This window comes from Canis lupus, chromosome 3, assembly GCF_003254725.2.
Source record: "Canis lupus dingo isolate Sandy chromosome 3, ASM325472v2, whole genome shotgun sequence".
NCBI classification, from domain to species: domain Eukaryota; kingdom Metazoa; phylum Chordata; class Mammalia; order Carnivora; family Canidae; genus Canis; species Canis lupus.
The window spans coordinates 33,524,716-33,548,485 of record NC_064245.1 but is presented as its reverse complement, the minus strand read 5'-3'; the positions used below and the strand labels follow the sequence as shown (position 1 = coordinate 33,548,485).

The window sequence follows — 23,770 nt, the reverse complement described above, 5'->3', positions numbered from 1 at the left end:
GTAGTCTTCCTATATAGTCTTTATAGTTTAGCATTGCATTGAGGCTTGGAGAAAAACATATTATAAGTTAGGTCTAGATGGCTGTACATACAGACATTTTAAACATCTAATGGAAAATAGTGTCTTCCATATCAAGTTGCAATAATTTTCTTGACAAGTTCTAGCCTTTGTTATAGGGAGTCCTAGGAGCGCTGCTGGGTGAATCCCAATTTGAAGATACGCCTATTGCATTTACATGCTGCTCAGTCTTAAAAATGATCACGTAAGCTTTCTGCTCTCTGATTTTGTATTGTAAATATTTCAGTGTTTTATTTTTAATGAAGATGTAATAAAGAATCACCTTGAGAAAAATGATAAGGCAAGATATAAAAAAATTTGGAAATAATTATAACTCACAGTGCTCTACTTTTAGAATGAGGGTATGTATTTAAATGTATCTCTTTTGACATTACCATAAATATAATATTTTAATAAGTCAGCAATTACTTCTGTATTTCTCAGGAATCTATGGATCTATCTTGGGCAGGCTTTGACTAATGCTTGTATATAATAATTGGGTTCAAATCCTTCTAAAATAACTGTCAAAGTTAAAATGGTATAGCAACATCGAAAGATGAATGGATAAAGAAGATGTGGTTTATGTATACAATGGAATATTACTCAGCCATTAGAAATGACAAATACCATTTGCTTCAACGTGGATGGAACTGGAGGGTATTATGCTGAGTGAAATAAGTCAATCAGAGAAGGACAAACATTATATGGTCTCATTCATTTGGGGAATATAAATAATAGTGAAAGGGAATAGAGGGGAAGGGAGAAGAAATGGGTGGGAAATATCAGAAAGGGAGACAGAACATTAAAGACTCCTAACTCTGGGGAAATGAACTAGGGGTGGTGGAAGGGGAGGAGAGTGGGGGGTGGGGGTGACTGGGCGACAGGCACTGAGGGAGGCACTTGACGGGGTGAGCACTGGGTGTTATTCTGTATGTTGGCAAATTGAACACCAATAAAAAATAAATTTATTATTTAAAAATAAATAAATAAAATAATAAAATGGCATAGCAAGCACTATCCCATCTCATTGAAGGTTGATAAATAGGTTGTAAATCTTCTAACCTATTTGTATGTGAATGCCTTAGAAATAGTGTTCTATGTCTCCTATGGAACAAGGTATGGGAAATAGGTATGGTAAATGAGAAATCTGTTTTACAAATAAAGATATTGAAACCCAAAAAGATTAATCCATTGGCTCAAATCATATCACATGTTAGAAGAAAATGCAGGCCTAGATTTTAGTTCTCATAGTTCCTAACTCTGTTTTCACAATGCCATGTGACTGTTTCCAGATGGAAGTTGATTTAGAACAAAAATGTAACCTAAAATGAAAAATTTTGCTTTGTGCTCTGGTTGAATTATTATCTATTAGGAACACCTTAAAGGATATTTTGGTTTGTTTTTGTTTTGGGCACTGAAAGCATGACTTTTCTAAATTTTTTAAAGATTTTATTTATTTGATCAAGAGAAAGGGACAAGCAGGCTCCTCTCCAGGCAAGGAGCCCAATGTGGGCTTTATCCCAGAACACCCCGGGATCATGATCTGAGCTGAAGGTAGACACCCAAATGACTGAGCCACTCAGGTGCCCCCAAAAGCATGACCTTTACGTCTGTTATTTTTTATATATAAAAATTATGTATTTCTGTGGTCTTAGAACCTCCTTTTGATAGAATAGATCTGTCAGTGCAGGACTCTCCCACCCTCCCCCTGCCCCATCTAAAAGAGGAGAAACAGAGAGTGGGGAAAATGGTAAGGAGGAAGTAGTAGGGAAGGAAGAAGCAGGGCGCAGGAATGGGTGGAGAAAGGAAATGGGGGGCGGGGAGAAGCACTGATTAACTGGAGCCAAGTATCTTGATATGATTGCTCCTTCCAGAGCACTGATGTAAATGATTATGGTTACTGCATTGGGAGGGGTCTTACCTCAAGGAGAAAACATAACTACAATGACATCAAGTCTTCAATCAACATTAACTTCCGTTGTAAGAGCTGGTTTCAAATCAAAAAGAACTATTTTTTGAAAATTGGAAATGCCACAGTTCTCTCAGTGAAAACAGTATTTTAAATATTTAAAAATTAGTCTTAATGTCTTTTTTACAAAACTAGCACATCTGGGACAATCAATGCCATGAGCAAACATGGTGAAAATTTGAATATGAATAACTCTGATCATTGCAATTACTTGCCAGGTTTGCAGTGATATAAAGTAATGGTTTTAAAATGTGCAAAAGGTTCATTTCATCAAAGATTTGCATGATTATGTTTGTCACTGTCATTTTCAATAGATTATCTCAATCCCAAACTCAGATGCCCTATATCTTATCTTGAAATGAGCGTGGGTTCTTTATGGAAACCTGTGATTCAAAAATATTTACTGCTTAGAATTTCCCTAATATAAAAGTCTGGAGAAATGTATTTCCTTAGCTTTTCTGAGTTTACATGAATGACAAACAAAACCAAAGATCAGAAATTACATTTTATAATGTATAATCTTAGAAAGCAAATTTTGGAATGAGCTGTAATTGACAATACTAATTTAAGTCACTCTTATTCTACATTCTTTATTCTTTTTGCTACCATTGCCTCTCTAGTAGCCAGCATTTTTCCAGGGCAGTGACAGGTGCTCAATGAAGGTGAACTAATAGAGGGAATAGATACTAGAAAGTGGGTGGACTGAATGTCATGAAATCTCTTTGGGTAAGGGTAGTTGTATTCCACTTATGGAAAATATTTTCTTAAGGTATAAAATAAAAATTTCAGGATTTTTATGAACTTACCCATATTTCAAATAACAACACTAGTAGGAACACATCCCCCCATGGTGACAATCAGCTTGGTTTGACTAACAGGCTAACCCCTAAGTTGGAGTGACTATAAAATTGATTATCCACGGGTGAGACTTCCAGACGGTAGAGTGAGTACTTCAGTAAATTCTCTCCTGTCAAAAAAAATGACAACACTGGCAAGAGTACCAAAAGCAATCATTCCAGAACTCTGGAAATTTAACCAAAGACACAAACTAAAAGTATTTATTGAAGAAAAACTACTAAACCTAAGTTAGAACAGAGAAGTCTGTGACATTTTAACTTAGGGATACTCCCCTCTCCCTACCAACTCTTTAGAATGATAACATGAAGACAATAGCCTTGCTGCCACCAGAGGGGGCTAATGTGATTTGGAACTCCACAAAAAACCCTTTCTCTAGGGCTTTGCCACTATTTGACCTGACTTGGAGCTTCATGGAAAAGCTTTATTCCCAGGGTGTAGTTGATAACAGTAGAAACCAGTAGCAGTCAGGGAAGGTACATTACATGGCTTCCTAAGGATGTGATATCAGCTGGGCAATAAGGACCCCAGACAAAAATTTAAAAAGAAGATCTAGGTAATTACATGTCCACAGTGGGCTAGGAGCACCTCTGACATATTTCTGGGGGATCTAGAATGTTATTTGCATGTTCAGGATTAAATGAAATTGCGGAGAGAGCTATGCTGAAGCAGGAAAGCCACACAAGAAGCAAGAACTAAAATTAACCAAGAATTAAAACAGAGACTTCACAATACAATGCAATACAAACACTATAGAACTTATCCTGAGGAGTCTCCAAAAAACCCACAAATCTCATCCCCAACAACAAAAAAGGTACTACAACAACAAACAGTGGGGAGGTGGGAAGGATGATCAGATTTCAAAGTTACTAAAATATACATCTATTATGTTCAGTTTTCAACAACTATTATGAGATATGCAAAGATGCAGGAAAGTACAGCCTGTACAGGAAACAAAACAATCCAAAGAAACTGACTCTGAGGGTGTCTAGATGTTTGACTTAGTAGGTGGACTTTAATGCGCTTTTATAAATATAATCAAAGAAAAGGAAGCCATAAGTAAAAGTTGGACAATATTTCACCAAATAGGTAATACCAATAGAGAGAGAAATCATTTTTTATTAAGAATCAAATAGAAATTCTATAATTAAAGAAAATAATAACTGAAATGAAAAATTCACTAGGGGGTCACAATATCAGGTTTGAGCAGGTAGAAGAAAGAACTAGCAAACTTGAAGACAGGTAATAGAGATTATTGTCGGAGGAACAGAAAGAAAAAGAATGGAGAAAATAAACCAAGCCTAAGATACCTGTGGAACACCATTAAATGGACCAACATGTGCATAATGGGAATTCCAGAAGAGAAGAAAGAAAAAGAAAAGATACTTGAAGAAATAATGGTCAAAATTTCTTAGAATTGATAAAAATATTAATCTGCACATCAAAGAGACTCAACCAACTCTAAGTATAGTAAACTTTAAGAGATCTACACCTGGACACATTATAATTGAGCCATTGAACACCAAAGACATAGAAAGAATCTTGAAAGCAACAAAAGAAAAGACTTCTCACGTACAAGGGATCCTCCCAAGCTTAACAACTAACTACTCATCAGAAACCATGAAGGCCATAAGGCAGTGCTAAAAGGAATTAAAATGGTGCACTAGAAAATATCTAATACAAAAGAAGGCAAATACAAGTAACACGGAGACAAAGGATATGAGAAAACAAATAGCAAAACAGAAAATGTAAATCTAATCATATCAATAATTACATTGAAGAAAATGTATTTAGTATTCCAATCAAAAGGCAGAGATTGTCAACTGAGTTTTTTTTTTAAGATCCAACTAAATGCTGTCAATCAGAGACAGGTTTTAGATTAAAAAACACAAGTAGATTGAAAGTAAAGGATAAAAAATATATACCATGCATGCATACAGTAACCAAAAATGCACTGGCATGATTATACCAATATCAGAAAAAATAACTTTAATACAAAAAATGTTACTACTGTCAAAGTGAGACATTTATAATGATAAAACATTCAATTCATCAGCATATATAAAAATCAAAAACAGGTATATACTTAACAGAACCCCAAAATATATGAAGTATATGAAGCAAAAAGTGACAGAATTGAAAGGAGAAGCAGACAGTTCAACAACAATAGTAGAAAATATCAATACTCCACTCTCAATAACTGATAGAACAGTAGTCAGAACATCAGCAAGGATGCAGAAGACAAAAATAACTTAACTTGATTGGTATCTATAGAATGCTGCAGAAAATACAGGTATTCTATTAAAATGCACATGCACCATTCTCCTGGATAGCGCATTTTCTGTACCATGAAACAAGTCTTGACAATTTTAAGGAGATTGAAAAATAAAAGTATGTTTTCTAAACACAGTGGAATTTAATTATGTACCTATTGAGGTTACTTTTAAGAGGGGCTGAATACTGATCATTACACCAGGACAACAGGCATAAATGAAAACTACCTTGAGCAAATCAAGGCATGTGTTCATCCTGCCCTTAGCAGGGAATCCACTCTGCAGGTTTCCATAGTTCCCCCTCCCTCTGCTTCAGTCATCTCCAGTGTGAAACCTACCTCACCCTGTGGACTTTTGAATTTGCAACATATCTTCTAGACCAATTTGAATTAGGGTATTTTAGGAGATGTGCACTTTATTTTCAAATGAATTAATCTTAAATTCAGTATGCCCTGTCCCTATTTAAAATAATTTTTTTACAGATTTTATTTATTTATTCATGAGAGACACAGAGAATGAGAGTCATAGACACAGGCAGAGAGAGAAGTAGGCTCCATGCAGGGACCCCGATGTGGGACTTGATCCCAGGACTCCAGGATTACACCGTGGGCCGAAGGTGGCGCTGAACTGCTGAGCCACCCAGGCTGCCCCTAAAACAATTTTTAAACACACACTTAGTTAGAATTTTTAACTTTTAACTTAAATCCATGTGACAAAAGATAGGCTATGGGAACTTTTAAAGAAAAGCTTGACTTTTTCCCTTTTTTGCATTTGGCTATGGACTCTGTCTTGGCCCTGGGAATGCTTAGCAGTTTAAAATGGTTATTTTCTACTTATAGTATCTACCTGGAAATTCCATGCTTTACTAGAAATGTATACCATTCCAAACCTGAATCTCTAAATAAAGATAATAACAAAGTTATATCTCTGCATAATTTGAAACAACTAATCCACCGACAACCAAAAATACACCAACACTTTCCCCAGATGAGTAAAAAAAATCTTTGGTTGCTTTACATTCATCTCGATATATTATAACTTAATGATATATAAAATTAACTACTATCAATACATGTTATATTAGATGAGAGAATAATAAAGAGAAAAAAACCCAAAAATATTTGTATACACATACGAAAATATTCACACCAAAATAAAGAAGAAATATTTGTAACCATTAGTCCTCATTTCTGAAACTGGCCTCATGGTTGTTGCTGGTATTTAAAAATACCTCCTTCCACAAATAATTTCATATTTGCTTAACTCTCAGCAAACATTTCAGCTGATGGGGTGAACTAGATCTAGTCCTGAAAGGTGTCTGCTATTAGTTGTCCTGCTTCAACTGGATTCTTGGAGCTTTCCATTGGCTATAATCCCAGGATATGAGAGTACAAAATGATATCCTAAGAGATCTCCTGTATTCCAGATATATTGTTTCTTATTTCCATTGTGGAAAAGTAATCCAATTTCTCCTTGGCAATCAGGGTTAGTCAATCTAGCCAGAATTGACTCTTTTTTGGCCTATTGATTTAGAAGCATGAGGAGCTCAAAATGGTGGGTTTCCAGTCTCATCTTTTAGTCCTCAATGGAATCATTATGTCCCTTGGTAGAAGCATTCCTTCCTTTGGAACTGAGAGCTCTAGACTAGCAGAGTCCAAGGTCAAGGGGATGGGAACTAAAATTTTGCTAGGTATTGCCAATTAACCAGCTATGAAGCTGAGTCTTCAAAGGGTATTTGTCTCAGTTAGTTCTGGCTGCTATAATAAATTACCAGAGACTGGGTGGCTGAAACAACAAACACTTATTTTCCATAGTTCTAAATAATGGGAAGCCTAAAATCAAGGTGCTAGCAGAGTCTGCTGAGAGCCCAGTTACTGGTTTTCAAATGGCTCTTCTCATTGTATCCTCATTATAAAGGAGAGCAGAGAGAAAGAAAGCAAGCCTTGCAACTCTCTTCTGTAGACGCTAATTGCATCATGAAGGCTCCGCTCTCATGACCTAATAACCTCCCAAAGGCCCTCTGAATACCATCACAGTGGGATTAATATTTCAACATATGAATTTTAGGTGAATACACACATTTAGTTTATACTACTATTCCACCATTCTATTAAGAAAGCTGTTGTAGGATAATGAGAAATATATTAAGACTAACGAATTTCATGAGTATGGGCCCATTGTCATAATAAATTTGTTGTGAATGAATTTCTTGATTAAAAGCAATGCTGTCTGGTATACCATGCTGGTGGATAAGGAATTCTGTTAAGTCCATGGAAAGCAGTTTTGACACAGTATTATGGGCAGGGAGAGCAACTTCATATCCAGAATAAGTATCTTTTCCAATAAGAACAGAATGCTTCCCCTTTTATAATGGAAAATCCAAAGTAATCAACCCACCTCCAGCTAGCCAACTGATCACTATGTGAACTGGTGCTATATTGAGGACTCGGTGTAGTTCCTTGCTGCTGGATGATTGTGCTCTTGGCAGTGGCTGTAGCCATGTTGCCCTATTTGAGTAAAAGCCCATGTTGCTGAGTCTATGCACAACTTCTATTCTTGCCATCATGGCTTCTTTGTTCATTCACCTACTGGTCTATGACATAAGTAGCTGAAGAAAGAAGCTGTCTAGTATCCCAAGCATGGGTCATACTGTCTATGCACTTATTAAAAGTCATCTCTGCTAAGGTCATCTGTTGGTGAGCATTCTCATGAGACATATGTCTTCCTTCACTGCACATATGAAAAGTTCTTTCCATATACATCTTCCCCAGACCACCTTGTTGCCAACATTCCAGCCATATTCCCTCCAAGTCTCTGGTTATCCAGCCACACCAGTGGCCACAGCCCATGAAATAGAACAGATTCAAACGTCTGGACATCTTTCCTTCCAGGTAAAATATTCATGGCATTCGAATCTCTTCCTTTTTTTTTTTTTTGTATGGGAAAAGTGATCAAGATTTCTGTGGAATAAATATGACATAAGGTAACATAAGTTGGTGTGCCAAAGGTGGAAGTGGAAATGAGTGGGGATAGCTATAAAAAGGCAACATGAGAGATCCCAGTGGTAAGGGAAGTATTCTACATCTTGATTGTATTAATGTTAATACCTTGGCTATAATATTATACCATCATTTATTAAGTTGTTACCTAAGGAAGAAATTTATTAAAGGATACATGAGATTTCTCTGTATTATTTTTTACAAGTTCATGTGAATCTGCAATTATATAGAATTAAAAATGCTTAATTAGTTAAAACTGCCTTGCTTTCCAAATTTAAAAGAAGTACAGAGGAAAAAAAGACCAAATAAATGTTAAATTGATATCTCTTTTCTCCATTGCATATGAGAAACCAGAAGATAATGAGAGTTAAGAGAAAATCACTTTCAAATTGAATTCTATACCCAAGACAACTATATTTTTAAGAAAGAAAATACAGTGGAGACATATTTAGGTTAATAAAGTCTGAGATTTAATGCAAAATGATCTTCACTAAAGAAACTTCTAGAAGATGGAAACAGATCTTAGAAGGAAGTTATGATAGGAAGAAAGAAACATGAGCAAAAATGTTGTGAACGTGTTGTGAATCTAACACAAAAATAATTTGAACATTGTTAAATGTGTAGAAAGAAAATAAAAGATAAAAACAAAGTCTTGGACAATTATAGACTGTGATGTAGCAGGAGGAGGGTGTCTGATTGGAGTTAGGATATTCAGTGTACTCATATTATTTTCAATGAAGTAAATATTTTATTCCTTTTAATCCTGGCAAGCCTCAGGAACCTATGTTAAAATAACTGATCATGAGTATTTAATATATTAAATTTTGGATTAAAAATTCAAAGGGTGGGAATGAGGGTAGGAGAATAGTATACAAATGTTAAATACTGTGACAAAGCAGAAAGAATAAAACTGAAGAATGAGCACAGAATGAAGAGAGAAAGGGGAAGATCTTGACTGTTGTAGAGGTAATAGGCAAAAAGAAAGGCATTCAAAACAGCTGAAGTGGAAAATAAAATGTATTCCAGAATGAAATCCAAAAAGAACAAAGAAGGCATATGATACACATAGAGAAAGTTGAGACCTGGTACCAAAATGAGTCTTATAAAGGTGAAAGACTCACCTCTTCTATCAAAAAGAAAATAGTTTTAAGTAGGCTCTAAAAGCAGAACTCAATCTTATGTTCTATAGAAGAAATGCCCACAAAACATACTGGTCCAAACCAAATATAAAAGTAACAGCAAAGATATACAAGGTAAACAAATGAAAATTAGAAGAAATCCTGGCATCAGCCAAGGAAGCATTCAGGCGTAAAGTGATTGAACATGACAAGCCACAACTGCAAGATATAATAGTTAGAATATCTAGAAATACACTAAAGAGGACAATGATCACCCACACAAAGTAGATACTGGAAGAGATGAAAGAAGACAGAGATTATAAATACATAAATATTAAAAACTTTAACACACCAATATTAGGGCAAAATAAAGCAAGAGGACAAAAAGTAAATAAGGTAAAAAATGAAACAAAACAAAACAAAAAACCCTAAACACTAGAATGAAGTAGGTCTTATGGACATATATTGAATATTACACACTCATAATTAAGAATATACTTTCTTCTCAAATATACATGGAACAGCAGCAAAATTAATCACTTATTAGGTTATTCACGATATTAAAAAAAAACAGTATCTCTTTAAAGTAGAAATTTCATGAACAGTACTTTGGCCATTAGTAATAAAACTAGAAGTTAAATACAAAGTTCAAAAAAGTCTCTTCCAACTAGAAATGTAAAAATTCTTCTATTAAATAGTACAAGAATGAAAAGGAGATTAAAAAATACCAAAATTACCAAAAAAAATGTTCAAATGTAATTGTAAATGATACATAAAAATCTATGGGATACTTTTAAGGCACATCAGGAGAAAAATCTTATTCTTAAATACTTATATCAATAAGAATGAAAAAATGCAAAAAGAAAGAATTAAATTCTCACTCCAAAAGCTAGAAGTAGAACAATTAAATAGACCAAAAGAAAGCACAAGGTAAGTATAATAAAGATAAAAGCAGAAATTAGTGATGTAGAACACATAAAAACAGTAGATCTAACTAATGAACCAAAACTCTGGTGATAAATAAAATGAAATGTACAATCCATTTAGGGAAAAAAGGGAATCACACCCAAAATAAGAAGTGATACTATATATACAGAGAAAAACATAAAGAAGTCAAAACAAAAAGAGACTACTTAGCATACCATTATTCAGAAACATGGACGAGTTCTTGGAGGAAATACAGTTTACTGAAATTAACCTCATTAAAGATAGCTTTAGCTTAAAGAACCCATTTCCCATAGGAGAAAAGAAAACAAATTGATCAAGAAACTAATACACAGGGGAGGGAGGAAGATGACAGAGGAGTAGGGACCCTGGTTTCGTCTGGTCCTTGAAATTCAGCTAGATAGCTATCACATCATTCTGAACGCCTATGAACTAACAGGTGATCTAAGAATTGCTGCAATTCTACAAATATCAAAGTGACCACTTTCTGCGAGGTAGAAGGTGCAGGGAAGTGAATCTAAGACAATATATCAGAAGATAAACTACAGGGGATTGAGGGGGAGCCTCCCTAAGCCAACTACCAGAAAGTGAAATAGCAGCAGAACACAAAATCAGAACTTTTAGAAGTCTGCTTGGTGAGGTACATCCCTACCTGAAAGATGTTCAGGTGGTGAAGGGGAATGGAATCCTAGGTGGGACAATATGGTCTCAGGATCCCTGGGGTCAAAGAAAGAACGGGGGCCTGAGTGCAGCAGAGTTCCCAGGTATTGGAGTGAGGAAGTCGGCCACAATCAGCAAGCCCAGGAGTGGGCTGTCAGCTCAGTGTTACCATAAACTGCAACATGGTTGGGCACTCTCTAAGTAGGGGCTGAACAAGGGACAGAACCCTAGCAAGACCCACCTCCCTTCCGTGGGGTCCCAGTGTGGGGCTGCAGAACTCTGCAGAGTTTGGAGGCTCAAAACAGGTTGTGTGTCTGAGATAGAAACATTTGGTTTCTGGCTAGAACTCATACAGGAATTCAGTTAAGTGGCAGGATATCAAATCTATCCAGAGAAATCAGTTGCATTTCTATATATTAACAATAAGACAGAAGAAAGAGAAATCAAGGGAATCAGAAAAAACCTGGAACAGCCAAAGGAATGTTGAAAAAGAAATCCAAAGATGATGGCGTCACAATTCTGGACTTCAAGCTGTACTACAAAGCTGTGATCATCAAGACAGTGTGGTACTGGCACAAAAACAGACACATAGATTATGGAACAAAAGAAGAACCCAGAAATGGGCCCTCAACTCTATGGTCAGTTAATCTTCCAAAGAAACAGGAAGGAATATCCAATGGAAAAAAAGACAGTCTCTTCAACAATTGGTGCTGGGAAAATTGGACAGCCACAGGCAAGAGAATGAAACTGGACCATTTCCCCACACCATACACATAAATAGACTCAAAATAGATGAAAGACCTAAATGTGAGATAGAAATTCATTGAAATCCTAGAGCAGAACATAGGCAGCGACCTCTGTAACCTTGGCTATAGCAACTCCTTGCTAGCCACATCTCCAAAGGCAAGGGAAACAAAGGCAAAAATTAACTATTGGAACTTCAGGATAAAAAGCTTTTCACAGAAAAGGAAACAGTTGACAAAACCAATGACAACCTACAGAATGGGAGAAGACATTTGTAAATGTCTAATCACATAAAGGGCTGGTATTCAAAATGTATAAAGAACTTGTCAAACTCTAAATCTGTGAACAAATAATCCAATCAAGAAATGAGCAGAAGGGACACCTGGGTGGCTCAGTGGTTGAGCATCTGCTTTCGGCTCAGGGCGTGATCCTGGTGTCCTGGGATCGAGTCCTGCATCAAACTCTCTGTTCAGTGGGGAGCCTACTATACCCTCTGCCTATGTCTCTGCTTCTGTGTCTCTCATGAGTAAATAAAAAAATATTTAAAAAAAAGTAATGAGCAGAAGATGTGAACAGACATTTCTCCAAAGAAAACATAAAAATGGCTAACAGACACAGGAAAAAAATGCTCTTTATTTCTTGGCATCAGGGAAATACAAATCAAAACCACAATGATATACCACCTCACACCAGTCAGAATGGCTTAAATTAACAAGTCAGGAAATGACAAATGTTGGCAAAGATGTGGAGAAGAGAGAATCCTCTTACACTCTTGGTGGGAATGCAAGCCGGTACAGCCACACTGGAAAACAGTATGGAGGTTCCTCAAAAAGCTGAAAATAGAGCTACCTATGACTCAGCAATTGCACTACTAGGTATTTGCCCTAAAGATACAAATGCAGTGATCCAAAGCGGCACCCGCACCCCAATGTTTACAGCAGCAATGTCCACAATAGCCAAACTATGGAACGAACCCAGATGTCCATCAAGAGATGAATGGAAAAGGAGGTGTTTTTTATATATATATATATATATATATATATATATATATATATATATATGGAATACTACTCAGCCAAAAAAGAGAAATCTTGCCATTTGCAATGACATGAATGGAACTAGAGAGTATTATGTTAAATGAAACAAGTCAATCAGAGAAAGACAATTATCATATGATTTCACTTGTACATGAAATTTAGTAAACAAAACAGAGGATCATAGGGGAAGGGACGGAGAAATAAAACAAGACAAATCAGAGGGGAAGACAAACCATAAAAGACTCTTAAACATAGGAAACAAACTGAGGGTTGCTGGAGGGGAGGGAGGTGGGGGGATGGTGATGGACATTAAGGAAGGCACAGGATGTAATGAGCATTGGGTATCATATAAAACTGATGAATCACTTTACCTCTGAAACTAATAGTACACTATATATTAATTAACTGAATTTAAATTTAAAAAATATTCCCTGTTACTGTCTAGGACAACTCAACATCATAAAGATGTTGATTCTCCCTAAGTTAATTTTTCCCTTTAATAGAACTCCAGTAAAATGAGTAATAAAAACAAATTAAGAAAGGTGGGTTGTTTTTTTGTTTTGTTTTGTTTTGTTTGTTTGTTTTTTGTAGCTCTACAAGTTGAGAATAAAGTTAATTTGGAAAAAAAATATGTGAGAAATCATGAAAATACCGTACAAGAAGACTAAGAGCTATCGCTAACCCAAATGAATGTTAAAACATAGTACAAAGTCTCCCCTATAATTAAAATGGTGGTACTAGCACATTAGTAGTAAAACAGCCATTGGAATTCAATGCATACTCAAAGACAGATCCAATTACATATAGAAATTTAGTATCTAATAATGGAGATCAATAAAATATTGATAGATTTGACTACAAAAATATTTTAAAATTTACATAATGAGAAAAATCTAAGCAAGTCAAATGAAATATGACAAATGGGAAGGAATTATTTGTAACGTATACTATAGAAAAATAGCTATAATATATAAAAGTATAAATTATTAAAGTGTAAGGACAAGATATGAAGACATCTTTTTTTTTTAGATATGAAGACATCTTACAGAAAAATGCTCAAAGGGCATGGGAAGACAATTTTCTAAAATATAAGATATTTATATTTTATGTAAGTAAATAAATATATATAAATATACGAAAATGAAGGAAATGGACATATCTCCAAAAGGATGAAAATAGACATGAAAAAGCTTATGTAATCCAGCATTATATGCAATTGCGAAAGATTGGAAACTACTAAAATTCCCCAACAAAGATGAATGATTTAAAAAGAGTAATATTTACTCACAGAGTAGCTACATAAAATGACTAAGAGATGCATTAACTGTTGTAGAGTGTTTTCCAAGATATATTATTGAAGAAGTCCAAGAAACAACATGTGTAAAGTTTTACCTAGCATGCAATTAAAAAAAAAAAAAAGGAAGGGAATGAGAAAATAGTCATCCACCTATTTATCTTTTGTAAAAAAAAGAAAGGTAGAAAAGGAAAACATGAAGCAGACATTCATAGACTAGGTTATATACAAGAAAGCTATGTGTGGTGAGGGGCAAATGGAAGAGATGGGGTGAAATGAGACTTTTCTGGGTATTCTTATTCCTTTTTTGTATAGTTTTGACTTTAATATTGTACATATTAAAAATACACTTAAATTCATCACGAATGGAAAAAACTCTTTTTTTTTTCTTTTTTTTTTAATTTTTATTTATTTATGATAGTCACAGAGAGAGAGAGAGAGAGAGAGAGAGAGAGGCAGAGACATAGGCAGAGGGAGAAGCAGGCTCCATGCACCGAGAGCCCGATGTGGGATTCGATCCCGGGTCTCCAGGATCGCGCCCTGGGCCAAAGGCAGGCGCTAAACCGCTGCGCCACCCAGGGATCCCGGAAAAAACTCTTAAGTTGAATACAAATAGAAACAAATGAAGTCTGCTCCAGTTTAAATTAATACCATACCCACATTGGGGGAAGAAAGACAAAAAAACCTAAGCCAAATAACTTTGAACACAATATTTTGACTATCCCCTTGTATTCTTAGCTTAAAGAGGACAAAAAGATCTGAAAAGAAATCTTGAATTCAATCTAGAGATCTGCTTTTCATTGTAGTATGATTATAGTAATTCTAAAACACTCTCTCCTGCATTGTAGGATTGAGCAAATTTATATATTACTTTGTTGAGAATTGGAAGTTTCAATGTGGAAGAAGAGAATTACAGATAGAAGTGCAAAGGCAGGGGATCCCTGGGTGGTTCAGGGCTCAGCGGTTTACCGCCTGGGCCCAGGGCGTGATCCTGGGGTCCTGGGATGGGGTCCCACGTCGGGCTTCTGGCATGGAGCCTGCTTCTCCCTCCTCTTGTGTCTCTGCCTCAGTCTCTCTCTCTCTCTCTCTATCATAACTAACTAACTAACTAACTAACTAACTAACTAAATAAATAAATAAATCTTTTAAAAAAAGTGCAAAGGCAAGGAAGAATACTATGGGAACCATCAGTACTCATTAATTCTATAACATAATATGATATGATATATGATATAATATTCTATAATAGTGTAGTGTAGTTCAGTATAATATATATATAGAATGTTTATCTTCTAGCTCACTCTTCTAGAAAGCCTCATCAATGGTACATTAGAACAATTAGATCTTGTTTCTTGAATATAATTCTCAATTAAAAGGAACCAGAAGAAATTGTGACTTTCAAGGGCTAGAGAAGGAAATTAGGAGTGGGCATTGAAAATCTTCTCGCACCCCAAACTAAAAATGTGTTCAAAAATATACTGGGGACATAATAAAAAGAGTTAGGAGTCAGCTTGAAGAGGCTCCTACTGTCTAAATCTTGGATAGCATGAGAATAATAATATATAATTACAACAAGGTATTAAAATACTTTGAATAAAACAAGAAACTATAAGTGCATGCAGAAAATAATAAGAGAAAAAATGCTTCCTTTTTATAATATAATAACTCATAAATGTAGAAGGGAACAACAGAAATCACCCTTTACAACCAGCAGGTGGCGCACCTGGGCAGTTCAGTCCGCTGAGCTCCCTGACTCTTGGTTTAGGCTCAGGTCATAATCTGACCTGGTTCTGGAATCCAGCCCCAACCTGGGTCCCAGCTCATCTGAGTGTCTGCTTGAAAGATTCTCTCCCTCTGTCCCTCCCCCAACTTGCGCTTCTCTCTCTCTCTCAACTAAATAAATAAATCCTTAAAACTAGCAGGCAAGAACCACCGATGCAAGCTAAAACTAAAATAGTTAAATGCTTTCAAAGATTTGTCCTAAAGAATAGTTAACAATTCAAAAAGAAAAAAAAAATAACTTCAGTGGAGAAGTAGACAGATACTAATTTAACCAAGTGATCCACAAGATCCAGAATAGGACAAACCAACATTATGTGCCCCTTATGTGATGTACTGAGAAAAGCAACATTATTTATGCTGGATTTCTGCCAAAAATGCATAACTTGAATCTGAGCATGAGGAAACAGCAGATAGGCCTAAACTGAGATGCATTCTACAAAATCACTTTCTCTACTGAAACCATCAGTAGAGAAAGATTTTTAAAAGGACAAGAAATGTCCTAGATTAAGAATAGACTAAAGGAGGGATCCCTGGGTGGCGCAGCGGTTTGGCGCCTGCCTTTGGCCCAGGGCGCGATCCTGGAGACCCGGGATCGAATCCCACATCGGGCTCCTGGTGCGTGGAGCCTGCTTCTCCCTCTGCCTGTGTCTCTGCCTCTCTCTCTTTCTCTCTGTGTGACTATCATAAATAAATAAAAAATTAAAAAAAAAAAAAAAAAAAAAGAATAGACTAAAGGGACCCCATAACTGATAAATTGTGTGACCCTGAATGGGATCTTGGAGTATATGAGGGGAAATGCTTTTGAAGATGCAATTGGAGTGATTACTAAAATTCAACTATGGACTGTAGATTGTATTATATGGAATCTTTGTATTATTGTTATCAGTTTCTTTTTGAACTTGTGAAAAATTTAGGAGTAAATACTTTAAAAATTCGAGAGGGGGAAGTTTACTTCTATGGAAATGCAAACAGCCAGCCTAGAACAACCAAAGAAGTAAATTCAGAATGCTAAAAATAATATTTTAAGAATTATTTTTTAAGCTTTAGTCATCTTAAAAAGTGTAATAGAAACAAAGAGATCAAGAGAATAGAGCTCAGCAAAGAAGATGCATTCATATATGGTCACCTGATTTATGCAAATTCAGTGGGGAAAAGACGATGTTTTAAATAAATCGTTCTAGGTCAGTTAGTTGCCAGCATAAGAATAGACAATGATTCATAAATAAAATCACATACTAAAACTAATTAGAAATGAAATCTCGACTTAAAAGAGGAGTTTCCTTCTAAAGCTTTCAGAAGAAAACTTGGTAGGATACATCTACAAAGGCTGAGTAGGCAGTGATTTGTTACATAGGACACAAAGCAATCATGTTCCTAAAACAGTATTCAGAGAATGTAAAGGCAAATTGTTAACTGAGAGAAGATATTCATCACACACACATTAAAGGGATATCAGAAATACATAATGAGCTTCTAATAACAAAAAGAAGGTGACCAGGCTAGTTTGAAAATGGGCAAAAAACTTGAATGGTATTTCACAAAAGATATTCTAATGGCTAGTAAGAATTTGAAAGGAGCTCAGTGAAATTAAAATTAGAATAAAACATCAGAATGGCTATAACTTAAAAAATGATAAAGCTACATTTCACTGGAGCTATATGTGGAATTCATTGTTAGCTAATTAAGTGGTAAATTGATACTACTTTGAAAATCTCTTTAGTATTATTTATTATCACTGAACTTATACCTTCCTTGTGATCTAAAAATTCCATTTTTAGTCAGATAGCTAAGAGAAATAAGCACATATTTCCACCAAAAAAAGGTACCAATGTGTCCATATCAGCTAAACAATATGTAGTATATGGAATACCACAACGAAGTACTACGTGCAGCAATAAAGCATAAGGAATGAATGCGGCTTGCAGACGTTGGGTGAAATAAACCACATGTTACATAGAACCTACTACATGATTCTATGTGAGCCTCAAGAACAGGAAAGAGTCTATCTACTGTGACAGGAACCAGACTAGTGTTTATTACTGACTGGGATGATGACCCGGCGACCGGGAAGGAGCACCTGGAAATGTCCTAAATCCTTGTGGGGGTGATACAGGCATGCTATTCCTATGCATACGGCCCCTACCTGTGTAGAAAGTCATTGAGCTATAATTTTAAGATGAGTGCATTTTGTTGTATGTGTTCTCTTGATAATATTTTTAAGTGAGGAGGAAAGGGTTTTTGTTTTTTTTTTTTAAAACAACTGTGAAACATCATAGTACAATTCAGAAGAATAATTTTGGGGAGCGGCAGAGATTCTATTCAAACAGAAAATTCAGAAGCAAGAGAGAGAAGATGCAGAAGGGACGCAGCGGTGCAGCGCCGTGCAGCACGGTGACTCCTCCGCTCCCGGCGCCTGGAGGAGGTGAAGCGAGGCCATGGAAGAAGTCCCGAGGTATTTCTCAGGGACGCCACCAGAGCATCCTCAAGCGAAGATGCCAGTCAGCGGCTTCCTGGGTTCCTCCCCGCCTGCGGAGAGATGCGGCTCCCCCCGCGGCCCTGCAGGCCGGCCGGGTCTTCCCTCAAACTCGGAGTCTAGACCTGCAGCAAAAACTCCAAACAAATAGCGTGCATTGGGGGGAGACGTTCGATATTCACAGAAGTGCGTGTGCTTTGGTTGAGAGGATTAATCCCCAACCTTACCTCTTATGCTTTTTATTTTCCTTTCTCTTCCTGTGAACTGCGGGGAATTGCAGGCGAGTCCCGCGCGCCCGAGTGGAACTGTCAATTTCTCTGGTGCTGAAGATGGAGAGAGGAGAGGCCAAGCCAGGAGCCAACACCGCGCATGCTCCCTGGAGCCGCCGCCCCCACCCGCCCCCGCCGTCTCTCTCTCCTCCAACCTCTCCCTCCACTCCCCTCTCCTCAGGTCAAAGGCAAAGGAGGAAAATCAAAGTCGAAAAGTTTGTCCTTTGAAGATTCTATATTTTGGACTCTGCATTTTGCTTTATGCTTATGCCCAGAAAGCTTATTTTGGATTTTCCTTCCTCTCAGCTCACTCAGTTTGCTTATAAAAGGAAAATAAAAGTAAAAAGAAGAAAGAAAAGAAAAGAAAAGAAAAGAAAAGAAAAGAAAAGAAAAGAAAAGAAAAGAAAAGAAAAGAAAAGAAAAAAGATTTTTGTTCCAGATCTCAACATGAGAATGGGGGCTTTTGGTAAAATGTCCAAGTCTACCAAGATGACCCACTAAGTCCAGTAAGTGGAGCAAAGCATTCCAAATGCCAGAAGGGCTTCAGATACACTCAAGTTTGGGTCTCTTTTTATTTTAAACTACTTGTAAGCATTTAACCCATGCTCAAATAATAAAGAATAGAGCAAAGAGTCTAATATTTGCTCAAAAGGGCAAACAATTTTTCACTGAGCTCCTACTCATCTGACAGGCAGTATAATATAGCAATGAGGACTGAGACGTTGGAGCTGACTCCAACGTCTTTAGGTTTTAGCCTCCAGTTCTCAACCTGTGTGATCGAAAGGAAGTGACTTAACTTCTCCGTACCCCCCTGCCCCCGCAATCTGTGAAATAGGAAGATTGCTGTGAAATTTAAAAATGAGTTAATCTACGTAGAGCCTTCACATCAGCCCTGTGCCCCTTTATGTTTTTTTTTTTTGTGCCCCTTTATGTTATCAATATCTGATGGTTGGTTACTTGTACCTATATTCCTATTGCTGTGCTAAAAATTGAGGGTCAGAATTGTTTCTTTACTTGCAGTTTTCTCACAGCACACTTAAAGACTATGTGAACATGTCACATATTTCTATAAGCAATTAATGATAAGTCATTATCTATAAAGCGTTCAATTGTGTGATACAGAAAATTAGAGTTTGAGGCAGAGTATGATAAAGACTCATATTCACATGAAGCTGGAGGAAGTTCTGGAAGTGGCAGAATACAGGAATGTTGGGGGTCCTCTCAGGAAACAAAACTTGAATGAGGTCTGTGCACTTAAGTTGGAGACGTGTAGAAGGCAGAGGAGGATGTCAGAAGGAGCCCCAGGAAGCCGTGAACCATGTGAGCTCAAGGCCACTGAGAGATAGGGAGAGGGTGATGCCGAGGAAGCAACTAATCCTCTCATCACTGACTTCACTCCACTTCGTGACTACATTCACGTTGATGAACTGGAAATAAGAAAGAAAACACCAGACAACCTCCAATTTACTGTTCTATGTATTTTATAAACAAATGAAGTATTTGGTAATATTAAGAAACGTCACACTCTCTCATAATTCTATCAATAGTAGTTCAAATATAAAACACTTTATAAAAACTTTTTTGCAGCATAAAAGCAAACTTCTTAGTGGATTTATTCTAAACTATGCTAACACTGTAATACTTACTTGGTGACACACTAGCTTTCGGGGTGACTATTACAAATGAAACCATAAATACAATTTTCAGTCTTTGGGGAATGAAAGTACATGGAATGAAGTGCTCTCTTCGTGGTTCAGTCACACAACGTCTTTTATTTTTTCATTAGAGCTCAGGTCTCCCTTCTACCTTTAATTGTCTTTTTCATCCGTTTATTGGTATGTGTTAGAATGTTTCACATTGAGAGTGCTTTTGAAAAACATTCCTAGCAAGCCACTTCGCCCAGAGTCCTGGTCGTGCCCAGGGCTTCGGCCGACCTAGCAGGACGTGTGCCTGGAAGGGGCGCTTTCAGCAAACCGTCTCACTCCTTCGCCACCCGGCTGAAGTCGCCGGGAGGCCGGGCCATCGGAGGTCAGGGGCGCGGGAGGGCCGTCTCGGCTGGAGAGGGCGCCCCGACTGCACCCCGGCCGGCTCGGGGTTCGCTCTCCACGCCGAGGTGCCAGGCTCCCTTGGGATCCCCAAGCCGCCCTTCCCGGCCGAGCCCCGCCCCCTCCTGAGCCCATTCAAGCCTCTTTCCTCGCCGAGCGCGTTGTCAGGCGTGTAACCGGGGAAACTCCTCCCCGCCGGGGCCGCCGGGGCCGCCGGGCAGCGCTGCGGGGAGCGGCCGCCTCGCGCCCCCCGCCTCCGCGCTCGGAGCCCGCCGCCCGGGAGGGGGGCAGGGGACCGGGAGGAGGGGCCGGGCCGGGACTCCGCGCCCACCCGCTCCCGCTCTCGCCTCCAAGCAGCGCGGAGCCGGAGCCGGAGCCGGAGCCGGAGCCGGAGCCGGAGCCGGGCGCGGGCGGGGGCGGGGGGCGGGCGCGGGGGGGCGGCGGCGGCCTCGGTGCGCCCCGCGGAGCCGCGCGCACTCCCGCCGGCCGTCGGGGGCGCGGCAGGCCTCCGAGCCGCACCTGTCGGGCCGCGCCGGCCGGGAGACCGTGTGGCGCCGCAGTCCGCGGCCTGGAGGCAGCGAGGGACAGTAGAGGCGGAGGAGGCGAGGCCCGTGCCCCGGGGGAAGCCGCGCCGGCCCGAGGCCCCGGGCATCCTCCCTGCGCTCCACCGCACCATGGCTCCAGAGCTCCTGCTCCTCCTCTGCCTGTCGTGGGGCGTGCACGCGCGGTAAGTGGCGCCCGGCCCGCGGCCCCGGGGGCTCCGAGCCAGGCGGACGGCGGCGGCGCTGCGTGCGGGCCCGGAGTCCGGGCGCACCTGCCGTCGGCGGGGCTGCCGCAGGGCCCGCTGCGGCCAGGCCGAGAGCAGAGGGGACGCCGGCCCGCACCCCACCTGTCCCCTCGCCCCGGCACAGGGCCATCGACCTCTCCAGGCTGGGCGGCTGCAGCCTTCCCTGCCACTGGGAATATGGGGGCTCTGAGATTAATGGGCTTTTCCTGAAGCTTTTTAGGATCGGGTTGTTTTAAGGGGTTTTGAAAACCACCGTCATAAAGAACCAAAGGTGTCTACCTCCTATTTACCCCCCCCCAACACAAGTGTTCCAGGGGCCCCCACGCATACACCGGGTCACATTCTGTATAATTTCCATCACTCTGAATTTCCTAAGACCCAGAAGTCGTGGTTTCCTAGCTGCCTTGTTTAGATCACACTGGCAAAGAGCATCCAGGCTGGGGGCAGGTAGAAGCAGGCTGGAGCAAGGAAAAGAACCCTACTTCTCAGAAAGGATTCCCCTCCCCAGGTCCTGCAAACACACACTATACACACGCATCCCTAATAGATGAGCCACTTTTCACACACGAACATACATACACACTTACCCCCATAAAGCACACATGTTGAAATTGATAATAAGGCTTTTGCCTGATAACTGTAAGACCTTATCTTACCCCAAATACTCTTACCTGCAACCAGCTAATGGGAGCTTAGAAATTCTCCAGGAAGGGATGAAGATGGCTAGTGGGGATGGAAGGGCAGTGGAACTAGAGGGTTAATTCCTGTTGCTGTGAATATAAATAGATATTCTGGATTTGGTTTCTTTAACTCTGTCTCCTAGACTAGATCTCTGTCCAGAGCCTGCCGACTTTGGAAATCAGAGTAGCTCCATGCCTCTCCCCCCATCCCCATCCCAAGAATCTTGAGACACCCTTTTCCCCAAAACACTCTTTTTCATTTCCTGGATCTGGAGGCTAGAGAGCTAGAGAGCTTCCCTGGGAGCAGAAAGCCCTGCAAGTGTCAGCAGGCAATGCCAGGTCTTAGATTTCCATTCATATTTGTGAAGTAGGAAGGCACATAACAAATCTTAAAAGACATAAAAAGACTTCCAGTTTCACTCCCCACTTTTGGCAGGGATGTTTGGCCTTGAGAAAGAAAGCCCTGACCCCTTCCCCTCCATACCATTTATCCCCACTAAGAGGTGAGAGTGTGAAAGGCAAACAGTATGCCAGAGACAGTGTCAACTGGTGACTCAAGGCAGCTCCCTCAACCAGGCATAGTATTCCTTGGGCCTTTAAACTCAAGTTTCTTCCTAAGGAGAGAGCTGGGAAGGAGATGGAAATGCACTTTCTGAAGTTGATTCTGCCTGTATGTATCTCTGTTTAGAGGCAGAGAGATAAGCAGATGGCATAGGTATAATGTAGACGTCTGAAGTATATAATCTAGATCTGAAGTCACATCTACATGACCTTTCTGTTGCTACCAACTGAATGAAGTGACCTGCATTTCGGAGATAGATAATTAACTACATATAATTGAGATTTATAGCTAGTTAACATGCTACAAGGAAAATTACCTATTTTCCTCATTAGTTTATGTGCTTAGTAGGAGGACATCTTAGTATCTAACATGAAGCAGCCGGGTTTCTAGGGATTCCCAAACACATGTACAATTTCTCAGGATTCTTCCTCCTTCCATTTCACCTAGGCAGAGGTAATGGTTTTAATGTGTTCTGTATCTTGCTTCATTCCCTGGCCTTCATATTAGAGGTTGCATATCGGTTGAAAAAAATCCAAATTTTAAACAAGCATATAGCTATATGCCTCTCATTTGAAAGTGTCTTTGTTCTTTGAATGGGTTTTACAGATGTGCAAAATAATCTGATGTGCAGTGTCGTCTTTTCAAACTATTGTTAATGCTGAGAGGTCCTCGTTTGCACTCTGTATTGCTTTTCTGGTGTTCAAAATCCCTGGAAAAGGTTCTGACAGTTGTGCTCTGTGGTGATGGCTTGGCAACTCCATGGAGAGAAAAGCACCCTATTCTGACACCCATGAATGAGCTTGTTACGCATTACAACACACAAAGTCATGCCTGGACCCCGGTAATACCTTGCAGACACTTAACTGGTTTCTGAGGTTTAGGAGCTCCTTTTAATGTTTAAAAATACTTCAGATGTCTTTGTTCTTCTAATGGAAGAGAAGGTCTAAGACATGAAAATAACATCTGAAGGTTGAGCAATTATTTGACAATGACAATACATTGCCAATTGGTTTTTAAGAAAAAGCTAATTGCAGTGATGGTGTTTAGGATCCAACAATCCTGATAACAGAACACTCATAATGATTATATATAGCCCACTTAGAATTTAGAAAAGCAGATCATTCTTATTTTATTCATATTCCAGTGTGTCCTCTGAGAGGAGTCTTGGTTTTCATCAAAGGGAGGATTTTTCCGTGGGGCTGGTGGTTTGACACTAGCACT

General features: G+C 39.0%; 1 protein-coding gene and 1 long non-coding RNA gene across 3 annotated transcripts in view; one reads left to right on the top strand and one right to left on the bottom strand.

Annotated features, from left to right (window-relative positions):
* Window positions 1-4,853: 4,853 nt before the first annotated feature.
* Window positions 4,854-18,585, bottom strand: LOC125754795 (uncharacterized). The gene is made up of 2 exons (XR_007409637.1): window positions 18,434-18,585; window positions 4,854-5,804 (listed from the first exon to the last, which is right to left on the bottom strand). It is a non-coding gene; the product is annotated as an uncharacterized LOC125754795 (long non-coding RNA).
* Window positions 18,586-21,023: 2,438 nt separating this feature from the next.
* The window catches only part of GABRG3 (gamma-aminobutyric acid type A receptor subunit gamma3), a 712,386-nt gene continuing 709,639 nt past the window's right edge, over window positions 21,024-23,770 (top strand). The window contains exon 1 of one of the 2 annotated variants that reach the window (XM_025437255.3): window positions 21,024-21,247. In XM_025437255.3, coding sequence (XP_025293040.1) covers window positions 21,195-21,247 — 53 coding nt within the window. In that variant the 5' untranslated portion in view covers window positions 21,024-21,194. The remainder of the gene's footprint in view (window positions 21,248-23,770) is intronic. The other variant, XM_025437254.3, reaches the window with a different exon arrangement.